The sequence below is a fragment of the Lampetra planeri genome, chromosome 64 (assembly GCF_965212315.1).
Source record: "Lampetra planeri chromosome 64, kcLamPlan1.2.h2, whole genome shotgun sequence".
Taxonomy (NCBI): Eukaryota; Metazoa; Chordata; class Hyperoartia; order Petromyzontiformes; family Petromyzontidae; genus Lampetra; species Lampetra planeri.
The window spans coordinates 528,684-547,895 of record NC_136170.1 but is presented as its reverse complement, the minus strand read 5'-3'; the positions used below and the strand labels follow the sequence as shown (position 1 = coordinate 547,895).

At 57.3% G+C, this 19,212-nt stretch overlaps 1 protein-coding gene across 2 annotated transcripts in view; it reads left to right on the top strand.

Moving 5' to 3' along the window:
* Positions 1-14,292, top strand: part of LOC144737080 (epidermal growth factor receptor kinase substrate 8-like) — a 68,971-nt gene extending 54,679 nt beyond the window's left edge. Inside the window, exons 15-21 of one of the 2 annotated variants that reach the window (XM_078619743.1) lie at positions 1,538-1,629; positions 2,944-3,070; positions 3,365-3,526; positions 6,935-7,097; positions 7,463-7,616; positions 8,835-8,967; positions 9,778-14,292. In XM_078619743.1, coding sequence (XP_078475869.1) covers positions 1,538-1,629; positions 2,944-3,070; positions 3,365-3,526; positions 6,935-7,097; positions 7,463-7,616; positions 8,835-8,967; positions 9,778-9,876 — 930 coding nt within the window. In that variant the 3' untranslated portion in view covers positions 9,877-14,292. Of the gene's footprint in view, positions 1-1,537; positions 1,630-2,943; positions 3,071-3,364; positions 3,527-6,928; positions 7,098-7,462; positions 7,617-8,834; positions 8,968-9,777 lie in introns of both variants that reach the window. The other variant, XM_078619742.1, reaches the window with a different exon arrangement.
* Positions 14,293-19,212: the final 4,920 nt, after the last annotated feature.

Sequence of the window (19,212 nt, the reverse complement as noted above, 5' to 3'; positions counted from 1 at the left end):
GTGTGTGTAGAGGTGTGTGTGTAGAGGTGTGTGTGTGTGTGTGTAGAGGTGTGTGTAGAGATGTGTGTGTGTGTAGGCGTGTGTGCGTGCGTGTGTGTAGAGGTGTGCGTGTGTTGGTGTGTGTGCGTGTGTGTGTGTGTGGAGTCCGTCCCGTGTGTTCATTCGGCCCTGTTCTACAGAGTGTGGGGAGTGTTCGTCGTAGAGTTAGTCTGAGTGAATGATTGATTGTCAGTCTGCGTGAGTGTTAGTGCGAGTGACTGAGTGTCAGTCTGAGTGAGTGTTGGTGCGAGTGAGTGTTAGTCTGAGTGTTAGTGCGAGCGAGGTGTCAGTGAGCGAGTAGAATTTGCGCGTTCATCTCTCCCCGATGACGATGAGCTCATCTCCCGCGTGTGAACAAACCCATTCATCGGTGGTTACCGTCGCTGGCAATAACACTTGAGGTGTTATGATGTTCAAACACCGAATATATTCCATTTGTAAAGTTCGCCTTTAGGCCCTAAAGCAGGCTGCCTCAGTTTAAACACCAATGCCCATATATTATAATGATTACTACGGGAGCAGTGTTTGTGTGTGTGCATGTTCACCACAAGTACTGACTGTGTGGTGGTTAATGCAGTCACTTGATTCCTTGCTAAACGTTCCCGTTTCGTGTTTGAACACCTGAACACAACTCCTCTTGTTTCCAGAAAGCGTGAACACATTATTATTTTAGTGTCAATTCTTTCTTAATATTTCTCTACCCACGTGACTTTACCGAAAGAACCAAAGAGTATGGATCCCTGCAGTCGTGAAAACTTCAAATCTCGATGTTTTGATCCTGCCAATAAAAGGTCCCATTTGTGATCTGCACGTGGGGCCGGATTGGCCTCCGGATCCGAGCCGGTGGTAGCCCAGCGCGGGGGGAGGGGGGGGGACCGGCTTCACCGCGGTAAATAAAACGGCGCATCTTCTCTAGTTGGGTTGGCGCCACGGCGCCCGCCCCTGAGACTCGGAGCACTTTAGGTAATTGCCTGCGCCCGCTCGCGTAGCGCGGAGCCCCGGGAAGGCGGGAGCCGTCCTGTTTCCCGCAAGCGCCGCGCACCGCCGCGGAGAAGTGCGGCGCATCCACCGGGGAGCTCCAGAGTCTCACGAAGCGATCGCCGTGAATTCTGTCAAAGAGCTTTGGCGGAATGGAGGAGACGCGCATGATTGATGATGATTGATGATGATTGAGGATGATGAGGGGAGGAGGGAATTCCAAGGAGTGTAGCAGAGAGAGACGTGGTTGTGACCTGCAGCATAGTGAGTGGGTGGTGGCTGAGTGGGTGGGTGGCTGAGTGGGTGGGTGGCTTGATGGGTGGCTGAGTGGGTTGGTGGGTGGCTGAGTGGGTTGGTGGGTGGCTGAGTGGGTTGGTGGGTGGCTGAGTGGGTGGGTGGGTGGCTGAGTGGGTGGCTGAGTGGGTTGGTGGGTGGCTGAGTGGGTGGGTGGCTGAGTGGGTGGGTGGCTGAGTGGGTGGGTGGCTGGGTGGCTGAGTGTCGTTGTACCTCTGCCCCGCAGCCCGACGGTGCGGCCCACCTCCCCAACAACGGCTACGTCGCCTTCGGACAGCCGGACCCCTACCATCACGGCCTGCTCCCTCCCGGCGACCGGTGACCCACGACCCCCTCCCTCCCCGCCTCCTCCTCTCACCCCCCCCCACGTCTCTGCTCACCACCACCCCCCCGCACGTCTCTCTCACCACCCCCCCCACGTCTCTCTCACCACCTCCCCCGCACGTCTCTCTCACCACCCCCCCCCCACGTCTCTCACCACCCCCCCCCCCACGTCTCTCTCACCACCCCCCCCCCCCACTCTCTCTCACCACCCCCCCCCCACGTCTCTCTCACCACCCCCCCCCCGCACGTCTCTCTCACCACCCCCCCCCACGTCTCTCACCACCCCCCCCCACGTCTCTCTCACCACCCCCGCCCCCACGTCCCTCACACCACCCCCCCCCCCACGTCTCTCTCACCACCCCCCCCCACGTCTCTCTACACCCACCCCCCCCCCCCCATCCACCACCCCCCCCCCCCCTCCTCTCTCCACCCCACCCCCCCCCGTCTCTAGCACCCCCCCCCCCCCCCACGTCTCCTCACCACCCCCCCCCCACGTCTCTCACCACCCCCCCCCCCACGTCTCTCTCACCACCACCCCCCCACGTCTCCTCACCACCCCCCCCCGCCCGACTCTCCTCACCACCCCCCCCCACGTCTCTCACCCACCCCCCCCCCCTCCCCACCCCCCCCCCACGTCTCTCTCACCACCACCCCCCACGTCTCTCTCACCACCACCCCCCCCACGTCTCTCACACCACCCCCCACGCCTCCTCACCCCCCCCCCCACGTCTCTCTCACCACCCCCCCCCACGTCCTCTCACCCCCCCCCCCCCCAACGGCTCCTCTCACCACCCCCCCCACGTCTCTCTCACCACCCCCCCCCACGTCTCTCTCGACCACCCCCCCCCCCACGTCTCTCTCACCCCCCCCCCCCCCACGTCTCTCTCACCCCCACCCCCCCACGTCTCTCTCACCACCCCCCCCCGCACGTCTCTCACCACCCCCCCCCCCACGTCTCTCTCACCACCCCCCCCCCCACGTCTCTCACCACCCCCCCCGCACGTCTCTCACCACCCCCCCCCCCCCACGTCTCTCTCACCACCACCCCCCCCCACGTCTCTCTCACCACCCCCCCCCCACGTCTCTGCACCACCCCCCCCGCGGCGTCTCTCTCACCACCCCCCCACGTCTTTCTCACCACCCCCCCCCCGTCTTTCTCACCACCCCCCCCCCCACGTCTCTCTCACCACCCCCCCCCCACGTCTCTCTCACCACCCCCACGTCTCTCCCACCACCCCCCCCCCCAGTCTCTCTCTAACCACCCCCCCCAGTCTCTCTCTAACCACCCCCCCCCCGTGTCGCCTGCAGGGGCTTTGACGGCTCTGCCGCCCCCCCGCCGCGCTCCCCGCTGGGCCCCCAGACGGCCATCGTGCGCTACGACTTCATGGCGAGGAACAGCAACGAGCTGGCGGTGCGCAAGGACGACCTCGTGGAGGTGAAGCGGCGACGACGCGCGACACGGGGGGGAGGGGGAGACGTGGGGGGGGGGGGGGGAGCACTCGGATTGCTAATCCGAGTGCCCGTCGCGAGTGAGTCCGTGAGCAGAGTTCGCGTGTTTCTGCCGCAGTTTCTGCTTCTGCTGCAGCAGCAGTACCTGCAGCTGTAGCTTGGTGCTGACCGCTCCATGCCAACGACGGCACCGACCGCCCCAGCGGCGCTCACTCCCCATGTCCCGCTCGGCTCGCGTTCTCCGGGCAAGTCCGTCGGTTTAACCGCCCCCCTCCCGCAGGTGATTGAGAACAGCAAGCAGTGGTGGAAGGTGCGCAGCGTGACGGGGCACGAGGGCTACGTGCCCAACAACATCCTGGACCTGCTCAAGGGCGGCGGCGATGCCGGCGGCATCGGCGGCGGCGGCCTGCACGACGAGCCGCTGTACAGCCGGGCCCTGCAGGTGAACCTTGCGCCGTGCTCGCCTCGGGGGGGGGGGGGGGGGGGGGGGGGTTCTCATCAGTGAGCCCTCACGGTTCGCTAACCTCGGGCTCATCAGTGAGCCTACGGCTTACCGACTCGGGGCCTCATCAGTGAGCCTACGGCTTACCGACTCGGGGCCTCATCAGCAAGCCCCCAAGGCTCACTAACCTCAGGGTCTCACAGTTGACCTACTCGCGGTCTCACGAGTGATAGGAATGTGGAATTTCCATTCACCACGCGTGGTAACGTGTCCCCTCTCCTGTCGCGTGGTAACGTGGTAATGTCTTCTGTCGCGTGGTAACGTGTCCCCTCTCCCGTCACGTGGTAACGTGGTAATGTCTTCTGTCGCGTGGTAACGTGTCCCCTCTCCTGTCGCGTGGTAACGTGGTAATGTCTTCCGTCGCGTGGTAACGTGTCCCCTCTCCTGTCGCGACGCGTGGTAACGTGTCACGTGGTAACGTCTCCCGTCGCGTAACGTGTCCCATCTCCCATCACGTGGTAACGTGTCCCGTCACCACGCGTAGTTAATGTCTCCCGTTGCGACGTGTCCCGTCACGTGGTAACGTGGTAACCTCTCCCGTTGCGACGTGTGGTAACGTGTCCCGTCTCCCGTCGCTAGCTCTATATGCCCAAGGAGGAGTTGCAGCGCTACAAGGTAACGTCCTCGTCGTCGTCGCCGCGTTGTTAACCGCGGCACTTGCTGTGGTTTGTTTTGAACACTGACGTCCGAGCCACAGTATAAATGTTTTCGAGTACATGTGTCAACGTGTATCAGTGTTACACTCTTGCTGTGTTTGTCCCACCCCCCGGTGTGACACAGCAACGACGCGGCCACAGCGATGTGCGTCGTAGGAAAGCCCTCCGCCGCCCGACCGTCGCGAGCGGTGGGGTGGGGGGGGGTAAGAAGAGCTTGGCGGCTTTTCGTATTTGCCGTGAGCTCTCGCTGAAGAGATTATAATTCTGAACGAAACATTTTTAATACCTATATAACCTGCGAAGAAGCCTCGAGGCACGATTTTGTTGTTGGCGGCGGTCGGATGGGGTGCCGGGCTTGATTCTTTTTGAAGCGGCGCCAATGCGACGGGCCCCTCCGGGAGAGTGGGAATGTGAATCTCTTCATATCGTTGTACAGCTGTATTATTCATGATGGCAGAGCTTACGCAAGCACCAATGTGGCCTGGTCGTTGCTGTACGTGGCCTAACCACCCTAGATCAATTGTGCATCTTGAAATCGGCTACAAAAGCCTACGTAATACTACTACTTCCTAGTTACTACTTGCTACTAACCATTACTACTTGTTACTATTACTACTTACTAATTACTAAATACTGCGACTACTACTACTTGCTACTAACCATTACTACTTACTAATTACTAATTACTGCTGCTACTGCTACCAACTATTACTACTTACTGCTATTACTACTTGCTACTAACCATTACGACTTGCCACGAGTGTGTGCTGTGTTGTTGCAGTTTCATTCGTGTGCACGTTGAGAGGTCTCTGGTTTAACCGTTACCGGTGGCTCCGTCTTTCCCCTCTTGAGTCTACAACGGGATGTCGCTGAGAGTGGCCTCACTGTGGCTATGAGACGTTAACTACCTCGCCCGGTACGCAGGAGGTCGTGGGTTCGATCCCGGCCCTAGCGACGCCTGCCGCTGTACATTTGGAGTCTGGGTGTCTCTCTCCCCGTGGTCACTGCGTGGATTTGTCTCCGGGTCCTCCGGGTTTTTCCCTCCACGTCTAGAAACATGCGTCGAGAGTATTTTGGCTGCTGCTGTACATTCCCACGTGATGACGATGAAGAGCCGCCACTTGGTTGAGCTGTCGGTTGTGGCCAGGTGGCTTTTGACAAACGAGCCACACAGTCTCTCTCTCTCACGAGGCAGGGGCCCACGGAGCTGAGTGCGATATTGGGTGAGCGAGTGGGTGGGTGGGTGGGCTAGTGGTTGGGTGGGTGGACTAGTGGTTGGGTGGGTGGGCTAGTGGTTGGGTGGGTGGGCTAGTGGTTGGGTGGGTGGGTGGGCTAGTGGTTGGGTGGGTGGGTGGGCTAGTGGTTGGGTGGGTGGGTGGGCTAGTGGTTGGGTGGGTGGGTGGGCTAGTGGTTGGGTGGGTGGGTGGGCTAGTGGGCTGGTGGGTGGGTGGGTGGGCTAGTGGGTGGGTGGGCTAGTGGGTGGGTTAGTGGGTGGGTTAGTGGGTGGGTGGGCTAGTGGTTGAGTGGGTGGGTGGGCTAGTGGGTGGGTGGGTTAGTGGGTGGGTTAGTGGGTGGGCTAGTGGTTGGGTGGGTGGGTGGGCGTGCGTCCGTGACCTGCGGTGTGTGTGGTGGTAGCTCGGCCTGGCAGGGACCGCCCGCTAAAGCGTACCGAGTAAGCTCCGTCCTTTTCCAGCCACGCAACGCTGGCGGAGCGCCGTGGGGTGCAGCGTTCAGGGAGCAGCCCCTGCAATTGCTTCCCCGTTGGCACTGCTGGTTTAAGGGGGAGGGCCCACTGCGCAAGGGGCGAGCGGACTTTTGAATTTGCCGTGCGCGTGCTGTGTGCATGTGCGTTTGAACTTCTTCCGCACCGTACGTAGCCAACCGCGCTAATCGGAGGTGCGTTGTAACGCAACGCCTCGTGGTGTGCGTCCGCTCTGTCCATTTCCCCCCCCCCGTGTGATTTTGCCGGAGCCAGCGGTTGGTGGGAGAACTGTCGGAGGTAAAACTTTGCCGAGTTTGTCATCTTGCTCGAGATTGCCGTGGCGACCGCTCGCGTTGGGGGAGAAGGGGGGGGGGGTGTTTGCCGTGCGTGCTGTGAGTCTCACCTGGGGAGGGGGTGGAGCTGGTGATGGCTGGCGACCGTTGCCGCTGAATCTGCCCCAGTGGATCATGGCCTTGAGAGTGGCCACAGCGGCTTGCACAGCTCCCTGGTCGTGTTGTGTTCTTGTGTTGGTTTGTTGGTTTGTGTTGTTGTGTTGGTTTGTGTTGTTGTGTTGTTGTGTTGTTGTATTGGTTTGTGTTGTTGTGTTGGTTTGTGTTGTTGTGTTGTTGCATGGTGTGTTGTGTTTATTTGCCTGGGCAGTCCGTGGGCCACCCACGGGCCATAGTCGAGATGATTCCCGCTGCCTTGCTGCTCGCGAGAGTGTGTGAGGGAGTGTGAGCGTGGTACATGGTGCGTGTGAGTGTGTGTGTGCGCTTGTGCGGTCGCTCAAATGCAACGCGACGTTGTGTTTGCGTGTCAGGCGCGTTACGCTGACCCTAACCGGTCTCGCGCTCGTGTGCGTGCCTGGACGTTTGCATGGTGTGTCGCGTGTGCGTGCGTGTGCGCCCGTGTGTATGTGTGTGTGCGTGCGTGTGCGCCCGTGTGTATGTGTGCGTGCCCGTGTGTATGTGCGTGCGTGTATAGAAACAGCGCACGGACAGTAGCAGCCACTACCCGGGCCCAGCGTCCCCAGGCCTCCCGTTGCCGCCCAACGGCCTCCAGCGGCAGGGCAGCGTGGACTCGGCGAACGCCGCGGGACCCGAACCGCCACGCGGCAACAACAACAACCAGCGAGACCCGGCCTCGCAGCATGGCGAGTGTGGGGTGGGGGGGCGGCGGTTGTGGCACTACTGCAGCGGTGGTGGTGGTGTTGGCACGGTGGTGGTGGTGGTGGTGTTGGCACGGCGGTGCTGGTGGTGTTGGCACGGTGGTGGTGTTGTTGGCACGGCGGTGGTACAGCGGTTGGTGGTGGTGTTGGCACGGCGGTGGCGGTGGTGGTGGTGGCACAGGCGTCCGCCAGTCACCCACTAAATTAAAAACGAGATCCCTCATTACCCGGGAAGTGGTCGGGACTAAGCAGCCAACTCCCAGTTGACGCCACTCACTTTGCGATGGCGCCCACGTCGTTACCACCGCACGGTCGTGAGAAGTCCGCCCGCTGCGTCTGTGCGTGCGCAGTGCAAGAAGAGCTGCTGAAGCGGCTGACCGGGCAGAACGTGAACAAGCGAAACTTCATGATCCCGCGCAGCAAGGGCACCGCCGTGGTGCTGAGCTTCGACTCGTCGCCAGACGACGTCAAGTCGTGGCTCGTGGCCAAGGGATTCAACAACCTGTGAGTCTCGATTTAAAGCTTTCGTGACTGCAGGGATTCATCTTCTTGGTTCTTTCGGTCAAGTCACGTAGAAGGGAAATAATAAAATAATAAAAATTCAACATAATAAAACATTCTCACGACGTTTCGGCCACAACGCAAGCAGCCGTCCTCAGGTGAAGAACAAACAGGTCTGTCGGAAAGACAGCGTCTGAATGACGCAGTCTTTCCGACAGACCTGTTCTTCACACACACACACACATTGTTTTATTATTTCCCTTCTACGTGACTTTACCGAAAGAACCAAGAAGATGAATCCCTGTGAGTCGTCGCGGGCGGCTGCGGCGCGCTGCGGGAGATGTTCGGCGGGCGCCCATCTCGTGCCCCCTCGTCCGCCCGGCTGTTTCACCGCCGGTTTGAACGTTGGGGGCGCGGCGGCGCTGGTGGCAGCGGTTCGACTGCGGTTGCGATATCGGCCGGGGCGGCTGGGCTTGACGGGATCGTCGGTCTAATAAATTAAGTAGAATAGTCGACTTGTAAATGCAGCCGCCGCATGGGCAGCCAGTCGCTCTCGGAGAGAGAGAGGAGATGGCTCAGAGAGAGAGGGAGGCGCGAAAGAAGTTCAGCACACACACACGCACACACTTGCGTGTGTTCGGGGTCTCATGGGCAGTTTGTTTGTGTTGAGCCCCAAGCTGCTGAAATGTGTGCACTCGTACAACGCCGCGCAGCTGATGGGATGTGTAGAGATAATTTATGTTTGGAGGGAAGGAGCCATATTCCTGCTCCTTCGTCTTGATAATTGGTTTTTTACCCTTTTATCTGGCAACAAAACTGACACCTTTTTTACGAGGAGTCATGTTTGCATAGACCACAATACCTGCAGTCATAATGCAAACAAAAAACACAACTCTGATAATGTGCACTGTCCTTGAAGTTGATTGGTCCACACCCGAGACAGCTTTCCTTAGAGCCTAGTCTCACATAGGTTGGACCAGATGACGCCAAAAGGCTTGCTTGCGTACTCATGTACCCTCTCTCTCTCGTGTACGCTCTCTCTCCCTCTCTCGTGTACTCTCCCGCGTACTTTCTCCCGTGTACTTTCTCCCGCGTACTTTCTCCCGTGTACTTTCTCCCGTGTACTCTCTCTCTCGTGTACTCTTTCTCCCGTGTACTCGCCGCACGACGGGGCCGCTGTAACGTGGCTGTGGCTGTGGTGTTGTTGTTGTTGTTGTTCAGGACCGTGGACAGCCTGGGGGTTCTGACCGGGGCTCAGATCTTCTCCCTCAACAAGGAGGAGCTGAAGGCCGTTTGTCCGGACGAGGGGGCCAGGGTCTACAGCCAGATCACTGTGCAGAAGAGCGCCCTCGAGGTACGCACGCACACACACACAGATAAAGATCCCCCCCACCCACCCCTCTGTAGCCTTCACAGGCTCTAGGGGCAAGTGCTGTTTATGAGCCGCAGCAGCGATGAAGGCTACCGGCACCGTGGCACGCGAGGGGGGGGGGGGGTGGGTGGCCAGCAACCACGCCCAGCCGCCTTTGTCTCCCCAGATGCTTGCTACACACCACACACAGTACACATCTGAGGCTGAGTCGACCTAGGGGTGGCGGTAGTGTGTAGCTAACCGCTACAAAGACAAAGATCCTCCACATAGCCTTCACAGACTATTGGGGCAAGTGCTGTTAGCGAGCACCTACGAAGGCCGGCACGGCACACGAGTGGGTGGGTGGCCAGCACCACGCCCGACCGCCTTTGTCTCCCCCAGTGGCGATGTTTACACACCGCACCAGGTACTCATTTGAGGCCGAGTCGACCTAGGGGAGGCCCAGGACCGGTTCAAATAATCGTCACCGGTGTTGGCCGTGAGCGGGAATCGAACTCGGGTCGCCGGGTTCATAGCGCAGCGCGCTAACCACTAGACCGCCGGTCCCCACATAGACACACACACACACACAAATATACACACAAATATACACATAGGCACACACAGGCACACAGACACACGAGCCTCTGAGAAAGCTTCACCCCACCCCCGTTGCTTTGTACCATCGGTGACGATTGCTGCGATTCTGCCCGTTCAGCCCGGGGGTGGCCTCGCAGAGTCTCGACGACTCCCCTTGACGACCACGCCTGACGCTGTGCCCCCCACTGCTCCCCACTGCCCCCCACCCCTCAGAGCGCACGTGGAACATCGGAGCTGGAGGAGATCATGAAGAAACGGAAAGAGAAGATCAGCTCGGTGGACAAGAACGGCAGCGAAAACGTCACCGCCTAGCCCCCCGCTCCCCTCGCTCGCCAAAGGCCCATCAACACCCCCACCCCTGCCCCCCACAGCCCCCCACTTACTGCCACTTTAACAGCCGTTGCCCAGCTTATTCTAACGTTCGACACATCCGGCCATTTTATTCCCGTCGTCCCAGAGCGAGAGAGGGGGTGACGCTAGTTTAGGGTCACGGTCGGCCATCGCCTCCGTAGCGCTGCAACAGCGTTGGGGGGAGGGGGGGGGGTTCTTTTTGTGAGCCGGTGGGCGTCAGCGACTCCTCGCCCAACTCCGTGCGGTCACGGACACGTGGACACGGAGCGGTCTGGCGCCGGGCGTTTACTCTGCATTAGCTGAGCGGGGTTTACTCTGCATTAGCGGAGCGGAGCGGGGTTTACTCTGCATTAGCTGAGCGGGGTTTACTCTGCATTAGCTGAGCGGAGCGGGGTTTACTCTGCATTAGCTGAGCGGGGTTTACTCTGCATTAGCTGAGCGGGGTTTACTCTGCATTAGCGGAGCGGAGCGGGGTTTACTCTGCATTAGCTGAGCGGGGTTTACTCTGCATTAGCTGAGCGGGGTTTACTCTGCATTAGCGGAGCGGAGCGGGGTTTACTCTGCATTAGCTGAGCGGGGTTTACTCTGCATTAGCGGAGCGGAGCGGGGTTTACTCTGCATTAGCTGAGCGGGGTTTACTCTGCATTAGCTGAGCGGGGTTTACTCTGCATTAGCGGAGCGGAGCGGGGTTTACTCTGCATTAGCTGAGCGGGGTTTACTCTGCATTAGCGGAGCGGAGCGGGGTTTACTCTGCATTAGCTGAGCGGGGTTTACTCTGCATTAGCGGAGCGGAGCGGGGTTTACTCTGCATTAGCTGAGCGGGGTTTACTCTGCATTAGCTGAGCGGAGCGGGGTTTACTCTGCATTAGCGGAGCGGAGCGGGGTTTACTCTGCATTAGCTGAGCGGAGCGGGGTTTACTCTGCATTAGCTGAGCGGAGCGGGGTTTACTCTGCATTAGCTGAGCGGAGCGGGGTTTACTCTGCATTAGCTGAGCGGAGCGGGGTTTACTCTGCATTAGCTGAGCGGAGCGGGGTTTACTCTGCATTAGCTGAGCGGAGCGGGGTTTACTCTGCATTAGCTGAGCGGGGTTTACTCTGCTTTGCCCTCAAGGTAGACGCTTGGCCGCTAAATGTACGTCCACATTGAACTTCTTCCGCATAACAACAACCACAAGAAGTAGTTCTGAAGTAATTAGTTTTCAACCGAGATGATTTTAAAAGTGCATAGCTGCTCCAGCGGCATAGTTCCGAATATGGTTCGTGAGGATTGCTGTGCGGAGGTTAACTCGGTCATTGGGGGGTTAACTCGGTCGCCGCCGGCGCGCCGTTAACCGGGACGCGGAGGGGTTCTTGACGCCACGCGTTGTTGTCAGATCGTTACCCTGGAGGCCCAAACCCACCCCACCCCACCCCAAAGCAATATCTATTATCAAAATGTATACGCGTAAAAGAATAACCAGACCAAACCTAAAATAACACGACCGCCACCGGTACGGCATTGTAATTGGTTTGTCCCTGTATCGTGGCGATTCTTACGGCTTGGAGCTATTCCATATATGCCGTGGCCGACTGCCAGCGGCGAGGACACACCCAGACACACACAGACACACACAGACAGACACAGACACGTGGACACACACTGCAGCCCGCATCGCGAGCCGCGTGTTGTACAAGTTGCGCCGTGCGTCGAACTTCTCCGGCGTACCGTGCGCGGCGAGGGCGGCGTGCTCGGCGGAGGTGCGGGCGGTGGGGGGGGAATGAAGATAAACTGAACGCGACACAAAGCAGAGAGGGGGGAAAATCCGTGACCAAACGACGCAGTTTAACGAGGCTCCATCTTTGTTTTAAGTCGGTGGTGGTGAATGAGAGAGAGAGAGAGGGGGCATTACGAGCGCGTACCCACGGAGCGCGTACATTTTAGAATCAACGTGCGTTCATATATAGAGTATTTGGCTGCTATACATTTCCATGTGATGATAAGCCACTTCGGTGAGAGAGAAGCACTCGTACTCCAAATATATAGCAGCAGGCATCGTCAGGGTCGTGATCGAACCCACGACCTCCTGTATACCAGGCGAGGGAGTTAACATCTCCTGGCTACCATCTAGCCGGGCCCGTGCCTTAGGCCTGTCCCCTGTAACGTCAGAGCTGATGGGAGGTAGAAGCAGCAGCAGCAGCAACATTAGCGCGCCTCCGATTAGCGCGGTTGGCTACGTATGGTGCGAAAGAAGTTTGTGTGTGCGTGGACCGCACGGTCAGTGTCCTGTGATGACGAAGTTCATCGCAGCGACCGAGGCGTCCCAAATCGGCTCCTGCTGCCACCCGGCGCGCACACACAGATGCCACTTCCTTGACTGTCTAAATTAAACTTTACTCGAAAAAGCATTTTTTTTTTTATATATTACCAGGTAAAGGTCCCACTGAGCTACGTAGCGCTTAGAAGCTACCTGGCGAGCACAAATGATAGCTCAACGGAGTGGCTCATCGTCATCATCGTCGTCGTCGTGTGTAATTTTATAGCAGCAGCCACAACACTCCAAATATGTGACGTCGATTCTGAATGTGGAGGGGAAAACCGGAGGACCCGGAGAAAAATCCACGCGACCACTGGGAGAAGAGAGAGACACGAAGATTCCAAATATACAGCAGCAGCAGCAGCAGGCGTCAGGGTGGAGATCGAACCCACGACCTCCTGCATACCAGGCGAGGTAGTTAACATCTCATAGCCACCGTTGAACTCGGGGCAGGTGGCCACCCCTCGTTGCACACCTGTGGTGCTGCGTGGGAGGATGTTGGTGATGTTTGTGGTGGTGCACAAGGCCGCTGTGAGCTGCCGCCACGGGAGGAGAGTCGAGTTCCACAGATCTCCCTCGACCCGCACGATCGCCGGAAAACGTATCCACGGGTCCAGGAAGGGTTTGGGATCCCACTGCTTTAGAGATTTGCATAGTCTAGAGATACAATTGTACGCGCGCGTGTCTGTGTGTGTCTGTGTGTATACTGGAGGAGCGGTGGTGCAGCGGTTAGCGCTACGAACCCGGCGGCCCGAGTTCGATTCCCGCTCACGGCCAACAACCAGGGGACGAATATCTGAACCTGTTCCGGGCCTCCCCTAGGTCGACTCAGCCTCCGAGTGCCTGGTGCGGTGTGTAGTAAACATCGCCACTGGGGGAGACAAAGGCGGCCGGGCGTGGTGCTGGCCACCCACCCCCCTCGTGTGCCGTGCCGGCCTCCATAGGTGGTGCTCGCTAACAGCACTTGCCCCAACAGTCCGTTAAGGCTATACGGGGGTAGGGGGGGGCAGGAATCTTTGTCTCTACTTTTATATATACTGTATATAATAATTTGGGAGGTGAGTTTACCCATTGTCGCAGCGTTTGGGGCTCAAGATCATTTCCGTAATTCTAATAAGCGTCCGTGGGAGTCAGCGCTCCGCACGGATAATCGTTTGCATTTTCGCGACGGATATATACATACATATACACACATACATACATATACACACATATACACACATATACACACATATACACACATATACACACATACAAACATATCCATATATACATAGGCAACTCGATTGACAAATCACCGCTTTGCTTTCCGTATATTAAACGAAAAATGTTTTAAGTATTTTTTTCACACATTCCATCAGCTCTTCCAGAGAAGTGGCTCGTTTCGACAGCATCGGCTATGACTCGGTCAATCTCTGGAGCGGTTTCGGCATGCACAGTCTCATCAGCAGCAGCAGCAATAGCGTCAGGCTCGCATAAAACCCATGCCAGCGAACTGCCCAGACGTTGCTAGCGAGGGATCGCACATCCCCTGTAAGATACTATGCCGAGTTCGACGATAAAAACCAGACAGTATGTAACGCAATAATCAGTCGTGTCCGTTGTAGAGAATATTAATGAAATCGGCAGACGATTTGCCTCTTGTCCCCATTCCCTCTGGACGGGGAGGTGTGTCACCTGCCCTGCTATTGTCTGCCGTGGGGGCCACGTACGATGCATCCACACACACGCACACCTAAGAGACAATTAGGCGTGAGACTCGTATAGTTCAAGCATTGACTGTGGATGCGCTGATATTAAAGGTCTCCGTCGAGGCCTGCGCGTCTGCCAGTGTTGTTAGCCGCCTCCACTCGGCAGCAAGTCCTGGAGACGCCGACTACGACACACACACTCACGTGTTTTTAAGACGTTAAGCTATTTTACGTGAACACGATTCCACGATAAGCAGCACACGTGATGTGACTCCCTGTATATAATGATGATGATGATGATTCTCGAGGTAGACACGTGTCGCGTGGCTGGTCACAAGTGTCGTGGACCAGCAATAATAAAACGCACGGATGCACGTTCACAGCGTCACGCCGCCATGTGCCGATGCCTCCACTTCTTTATCCCCCTCCCCTCCCCCACCTCCGATTAGCACGGTTCGGCTACGTACGGTGCGAAGGAAGTTCAACATACAACAAACCTGCTAACCCCTTATCAGTGTCCCCTTACCTGATTAGACAAATTCAGACCGTGTTGGTCACCCCGTGCCCCCTTGTACATCTCAACGTTCATCCCACAATGTCCCATCACAAGGGAGAAACACCATTTGTGTTGCCCGCATTGAAACGGCTGTATGCCATATGAGCCTGAAAACTCAATTTCCCTGCACTAGAATACGGGGTAAACCGTGTGGGTTGACAGCCGTGCATACATTGATGATGGTGGTGGTGATCTGCATGGTGAGGACGTGGGGGATGGTGGTGATGTTGATGTCGATGATCACGGTTGACATTTGTAAGCCGCGTGCCACCCATGGATCCCAATGTCGCCAGCAGGGGAATGAGACGGAGCCAGCGGCGGCAAGTGGCCAAGACTCGGGGGGGGGGGGGTAACGGAGCGTCCTTTAGGGACGCGCTTTAGCCGGTTTAGGTTGATACCCGCAACCCTCCCGAGCACCACCCGCTATCCACGTTGTGGTGGGGCCCCTACGGGCCGTGTGCAGAATGTAACCAAAACCACTGCCGGCATATTCCAAATGTTTCGGGTCTATTTAGAGGTCAATCCTCTACACAAACATTACATTGTCAAAGGGCCAGAGGCTAGCGACTTCCCCGGAGGAGTGCACGGATCACAAGCCACTATAGCAACCCACAATGATCATCGCAACAACACACAACAACCACCAACACCGTCACACCACGAACGCTGGTGGAGGAAACAGAAACCTCAGTGGATCAGTCCCCTTTCCCCTTGAGCCGGATCAGTAGCGGAATAAAATCCCACCAGCCTCAGTCTCCATCTCTAGCACAGCAGCCGCCCTAAACAAGCCGAGGAGCAGAATGACCCCCTCCCCCACCCCCTCCCTTGATTGCCTGTGACGGGGCCTTTGATTGAGTCACCCCCCTGGGGCCCTTCCCCCACGTGATGCTCACGGCGTGCCCACGAGGCAATCCCACCCCACGCACCTGCAGCCGCCCTCGCGCACAGCCACCCGCGCGAGTCTCTCGCTTCTCCCCAATCAAATAAACACCCTGCCCCCCCCCCTGCCCCCCTGCCCCCCCTGCCCCCCCCCTACCCCCCCCGCCCCCCAAAGCCATCACTCCGACTGCCGCAGGGGGGAGACCACTTGTACGAGAGGCGAGTTTTCAGGGCGAGTTGTAAATGGCTCTACAGACTCTGAATTATAACAAGAGGTTCGACCCATTCTGGCAATAAAACAGCTGCGTTCAGATGTTACAACGCGAAAGAGAATCCTTTTTCAAGGAATCCTGTCCGCATTAACCACACACACACACAATCACGCTCTGATCATTAATATTATGCCATTGTCTTTGAAACTGATTGATTGGTCGCCACCATTGTTGTCTCGAGGCCAAGGCGTCCCGTGGTGTTGGAGCCTCGCGATCGCACATATAGACTCACACAGAGACCCACAGACTCACACAGAGACCCATAGACTCGCAGAGAGACCCACAGACTCGCACAGAGACCCACAGACTCCAGAGGTGGGACAAAGTCATTGTTATGCAAGTCCAAGTCGAGTCGCAAGTCATCAAATTCATGACTCGAGTCTGACTCGAGTCCAAGTCACATGACTCGAGTCCACATCTCATAGGTGGGACAAAGTCATTGTTATGCAAGTCCAAGTCGAGTCGCAAGTCATCAAATTCATGACTCGAGTCTGACTCGAGTCCAAGTCACATGACTCGAGTCCACACCTCTGACAGACTCACACAGAGACCCATAGACTCACACAGAGACCCACAGACTCACACAGAGACCCACAGACTCGCAGAGAGACCCATAGACTCGCAGAGAGACCCATAGACTCACACAGAGACCCACAGACTCACACAGAGACCCACAGACTCACACAGAGACCCACAGACTCACAGAGACCCATAGACTCGCAGAGAGACCCACAGACTCACACAGAGACCCATAGACTCGCAGAGAGACCCATAGACTCGCACAGAGACCCACAGACTCACACAGAGACCCATAGACTCACACAGAGACCCACAGACTCACACAGAGACCCACAGACTCGCAGAGAGACCCATAGACTCACACAGAGACCCATAGACCCACAGAGACTCAAAGACTCACACAGAGACCCATAGACTCACACAGAGACCCATAGACCCAGAGACTCATAGACTCACACAGAGACCCATAGACTCACACAGAGACCCATAGACCCACAGAGACCCATAGACTCACACAGAGACCCATAGACTCACGAAGACACCCATAGAGGTAAAGTTAGCTAACAGCAGAGGGCGCTGTACCACCACTTGTCCCGTATGTGTCCCATATCGCATCGCACACCTCCTGTGGAACCACCACCACCAACCACCACCACCAACCACCATGAACCACCACCATCAACCACCACCACCAACCACCATCGACCACCACCACCATCAACCACCAAGCACCACCAATGAATGAAAGACACAGCCAGGGCAGTGCGGCTGTGGCCATGCAACCCACAGAGCCTCAGAGATACACAGAGACTCATAGAGATACACACAGAGACCCACTGAGACACCACTATACCCACAGAGACTCATAGAAATACACACAGAGATACAAACAGAGACCCACTGAGACACCACTATGTACATAGAGACTCATCGAGATGCATTACAGACACAATCCACAGCAGTGAGCGTGGCCGTGCCACCCAGGCTGGGACTGCATAGTGAACACGACACAAACTCGCTCTCCCCTCTCTCTTTGTTTTACGATCAGAGGAAACAAGAAGATGCTCGGTGTAGTCGGCACTTTGCTTCGTTCATCATTTAGTTTTTTTATGCTTCGCTTTATGTAACCCCCCCCCCCCCCTTTTTTAAATGAAATATTTCTCGTTCTGCTCTCCTTACCCCTCCACTCTCTCTCTACCCCCTCTCTGCCCCCCTGTCTCTCTACCCCCCTCTCTCCCTACTCCATGTCGCTCTCTCTCGTTCTCTCAATTTTTTTTAACTACAAGTGCTGCATCTGCACGCAGCCCTTCTCGCAGTCCAACAGCATCCGACGGGTAGCTCACAACTGCACGCAGAACTCCCCGTCATCTGCCACCGAGCACACGGCCTCCTCCATCGCCCACCGCTCCCTGAAGGCCGGCACGGCGTGGGTCAGTGTAGCGAGCAGAGTGCACAAAGCGGCATGGGGAGATATTGGAATGGCAGGAGGGGGGGACGCACGGACTGCGGAATCAATAGATCTGGTTTAGACTCAGCCAGCAGCAGCGGCTATATCGCGGCTGGGGGTGGCAGCCAGAGGTCGCAACCGGGTACCCGATACCCGTACCCTACCCGATACCCGGCTACCCGTACCCGGGCGGGTACGTGTACCCGTTTGCGACCCTGGTGCGGCCGGGTACGGGTAAGGAATCAAACCCCGTTTGCGACCTCTGGTGGCAGCTATCCCACACGCCCCGCTGCTGCGGCGAGGCGCGGATTCTATTTATAGGATCGCGCCGCCGAGGCCCCCACGTGGTCTCTGGAAATCCCCTTTTGTCGCTATCGGAAAATCCGAGGCAGCTTCATTGAGGGTGTCGGAAACACACAACAGTAATCATTATTAATTAATGAGATAATGCAGTGCACGTTCAAGGAGTGAAACGTGGGTGGGTGAGTGCACTGGTGAGTTGGTGAGGACGTTTTTTTCGTTGTGAGAGAGTGCGTCAGTGAGCGAACGTGTGAGAGAGAGGGTGAGTGTCGCTATGATTGGGGTGAGTAAAAGTTTGGTGAGTGGGGGGTGAGTCAGTGGAGTGAGTGGTGTCCTCAAGTGACTGAGGGTTGGTGAGTTGAGGGTTATGAGGGCAGGAGGTGAGTGTCGGAGTGGGTGAGTGACTCTGTGAGTGAGTCATAGCGTGGGTGAGTAGGTGGGTGAGTGGGTGAGTAGGTGGGTGAGTAGGTGGGTGAGTTGGTGGAGTGAGTGGTGTGCTGAAACTGAGGGTGGGTGAGTGGGTGAGTTGCGCGTTATGAGAGAGGGGAGGTAAGTATTGGAGTGGGTGAGTGGCACTTTGAGTGAGTTTAAGAGTGGGTGAGTAGGTCGGTGTGATGTGGTACAGGAGGATGTGGAGCTGAGTGGACTTGCCAATGACTGGTACCAGCGGTGTCAAGATCGGCCTCTGTGGAGGAGGCTCGTGAAGGACGCTACTGGGCAGTTGGAGGCAGTCGCCCTCCAACAACAACGGAGGGCGGAGGAGCGACGCTCACAACAACGAGCAGAGCGCCGGGTGGCTAAAACACAGCAAGTTGGCACAATAGGGGGCATCGGTGGTGCATCGGCCACTCATCTTAATCAGGCAACTCGTGGCACCTGGGTCTCCCCCGTGACCTACCAGCGGGCGTTCGAAACTTCACGTGGCCTCAACGTGCACCTAGCCTGGCACAAGCGCCGTGGTGACGTCACCGCAACTTTGTGACGAATGGCGGTTTTCATTGGTGAGCGGTGGCGCAACAGTTAGCGCGATGCACTACGAACCCAGCAATGCAAGTTTGATTCCAGCTCACGGCCAACATCAGGTGACGAACATCCTGAACCGGTAATGGGCCTCACCTAGACCGACTCAGCCTCAAATGAAAAAAACTACCTGGTGCGGTGTAGTAAACATCGCCACTGGGGAGACAAAGGCGGCCGGGCGTGGTGCTGGCCACCCACCCACTCGTGTGTCACAGTGCCTGCCTTCGTAGGTGCTGCTACTCGCTAACAGCACTTGCCCCTACAGTCTGTTGAGGCTACACGGGGGATCTTTGTCTTTGTGTGATATTGAGATAAACGC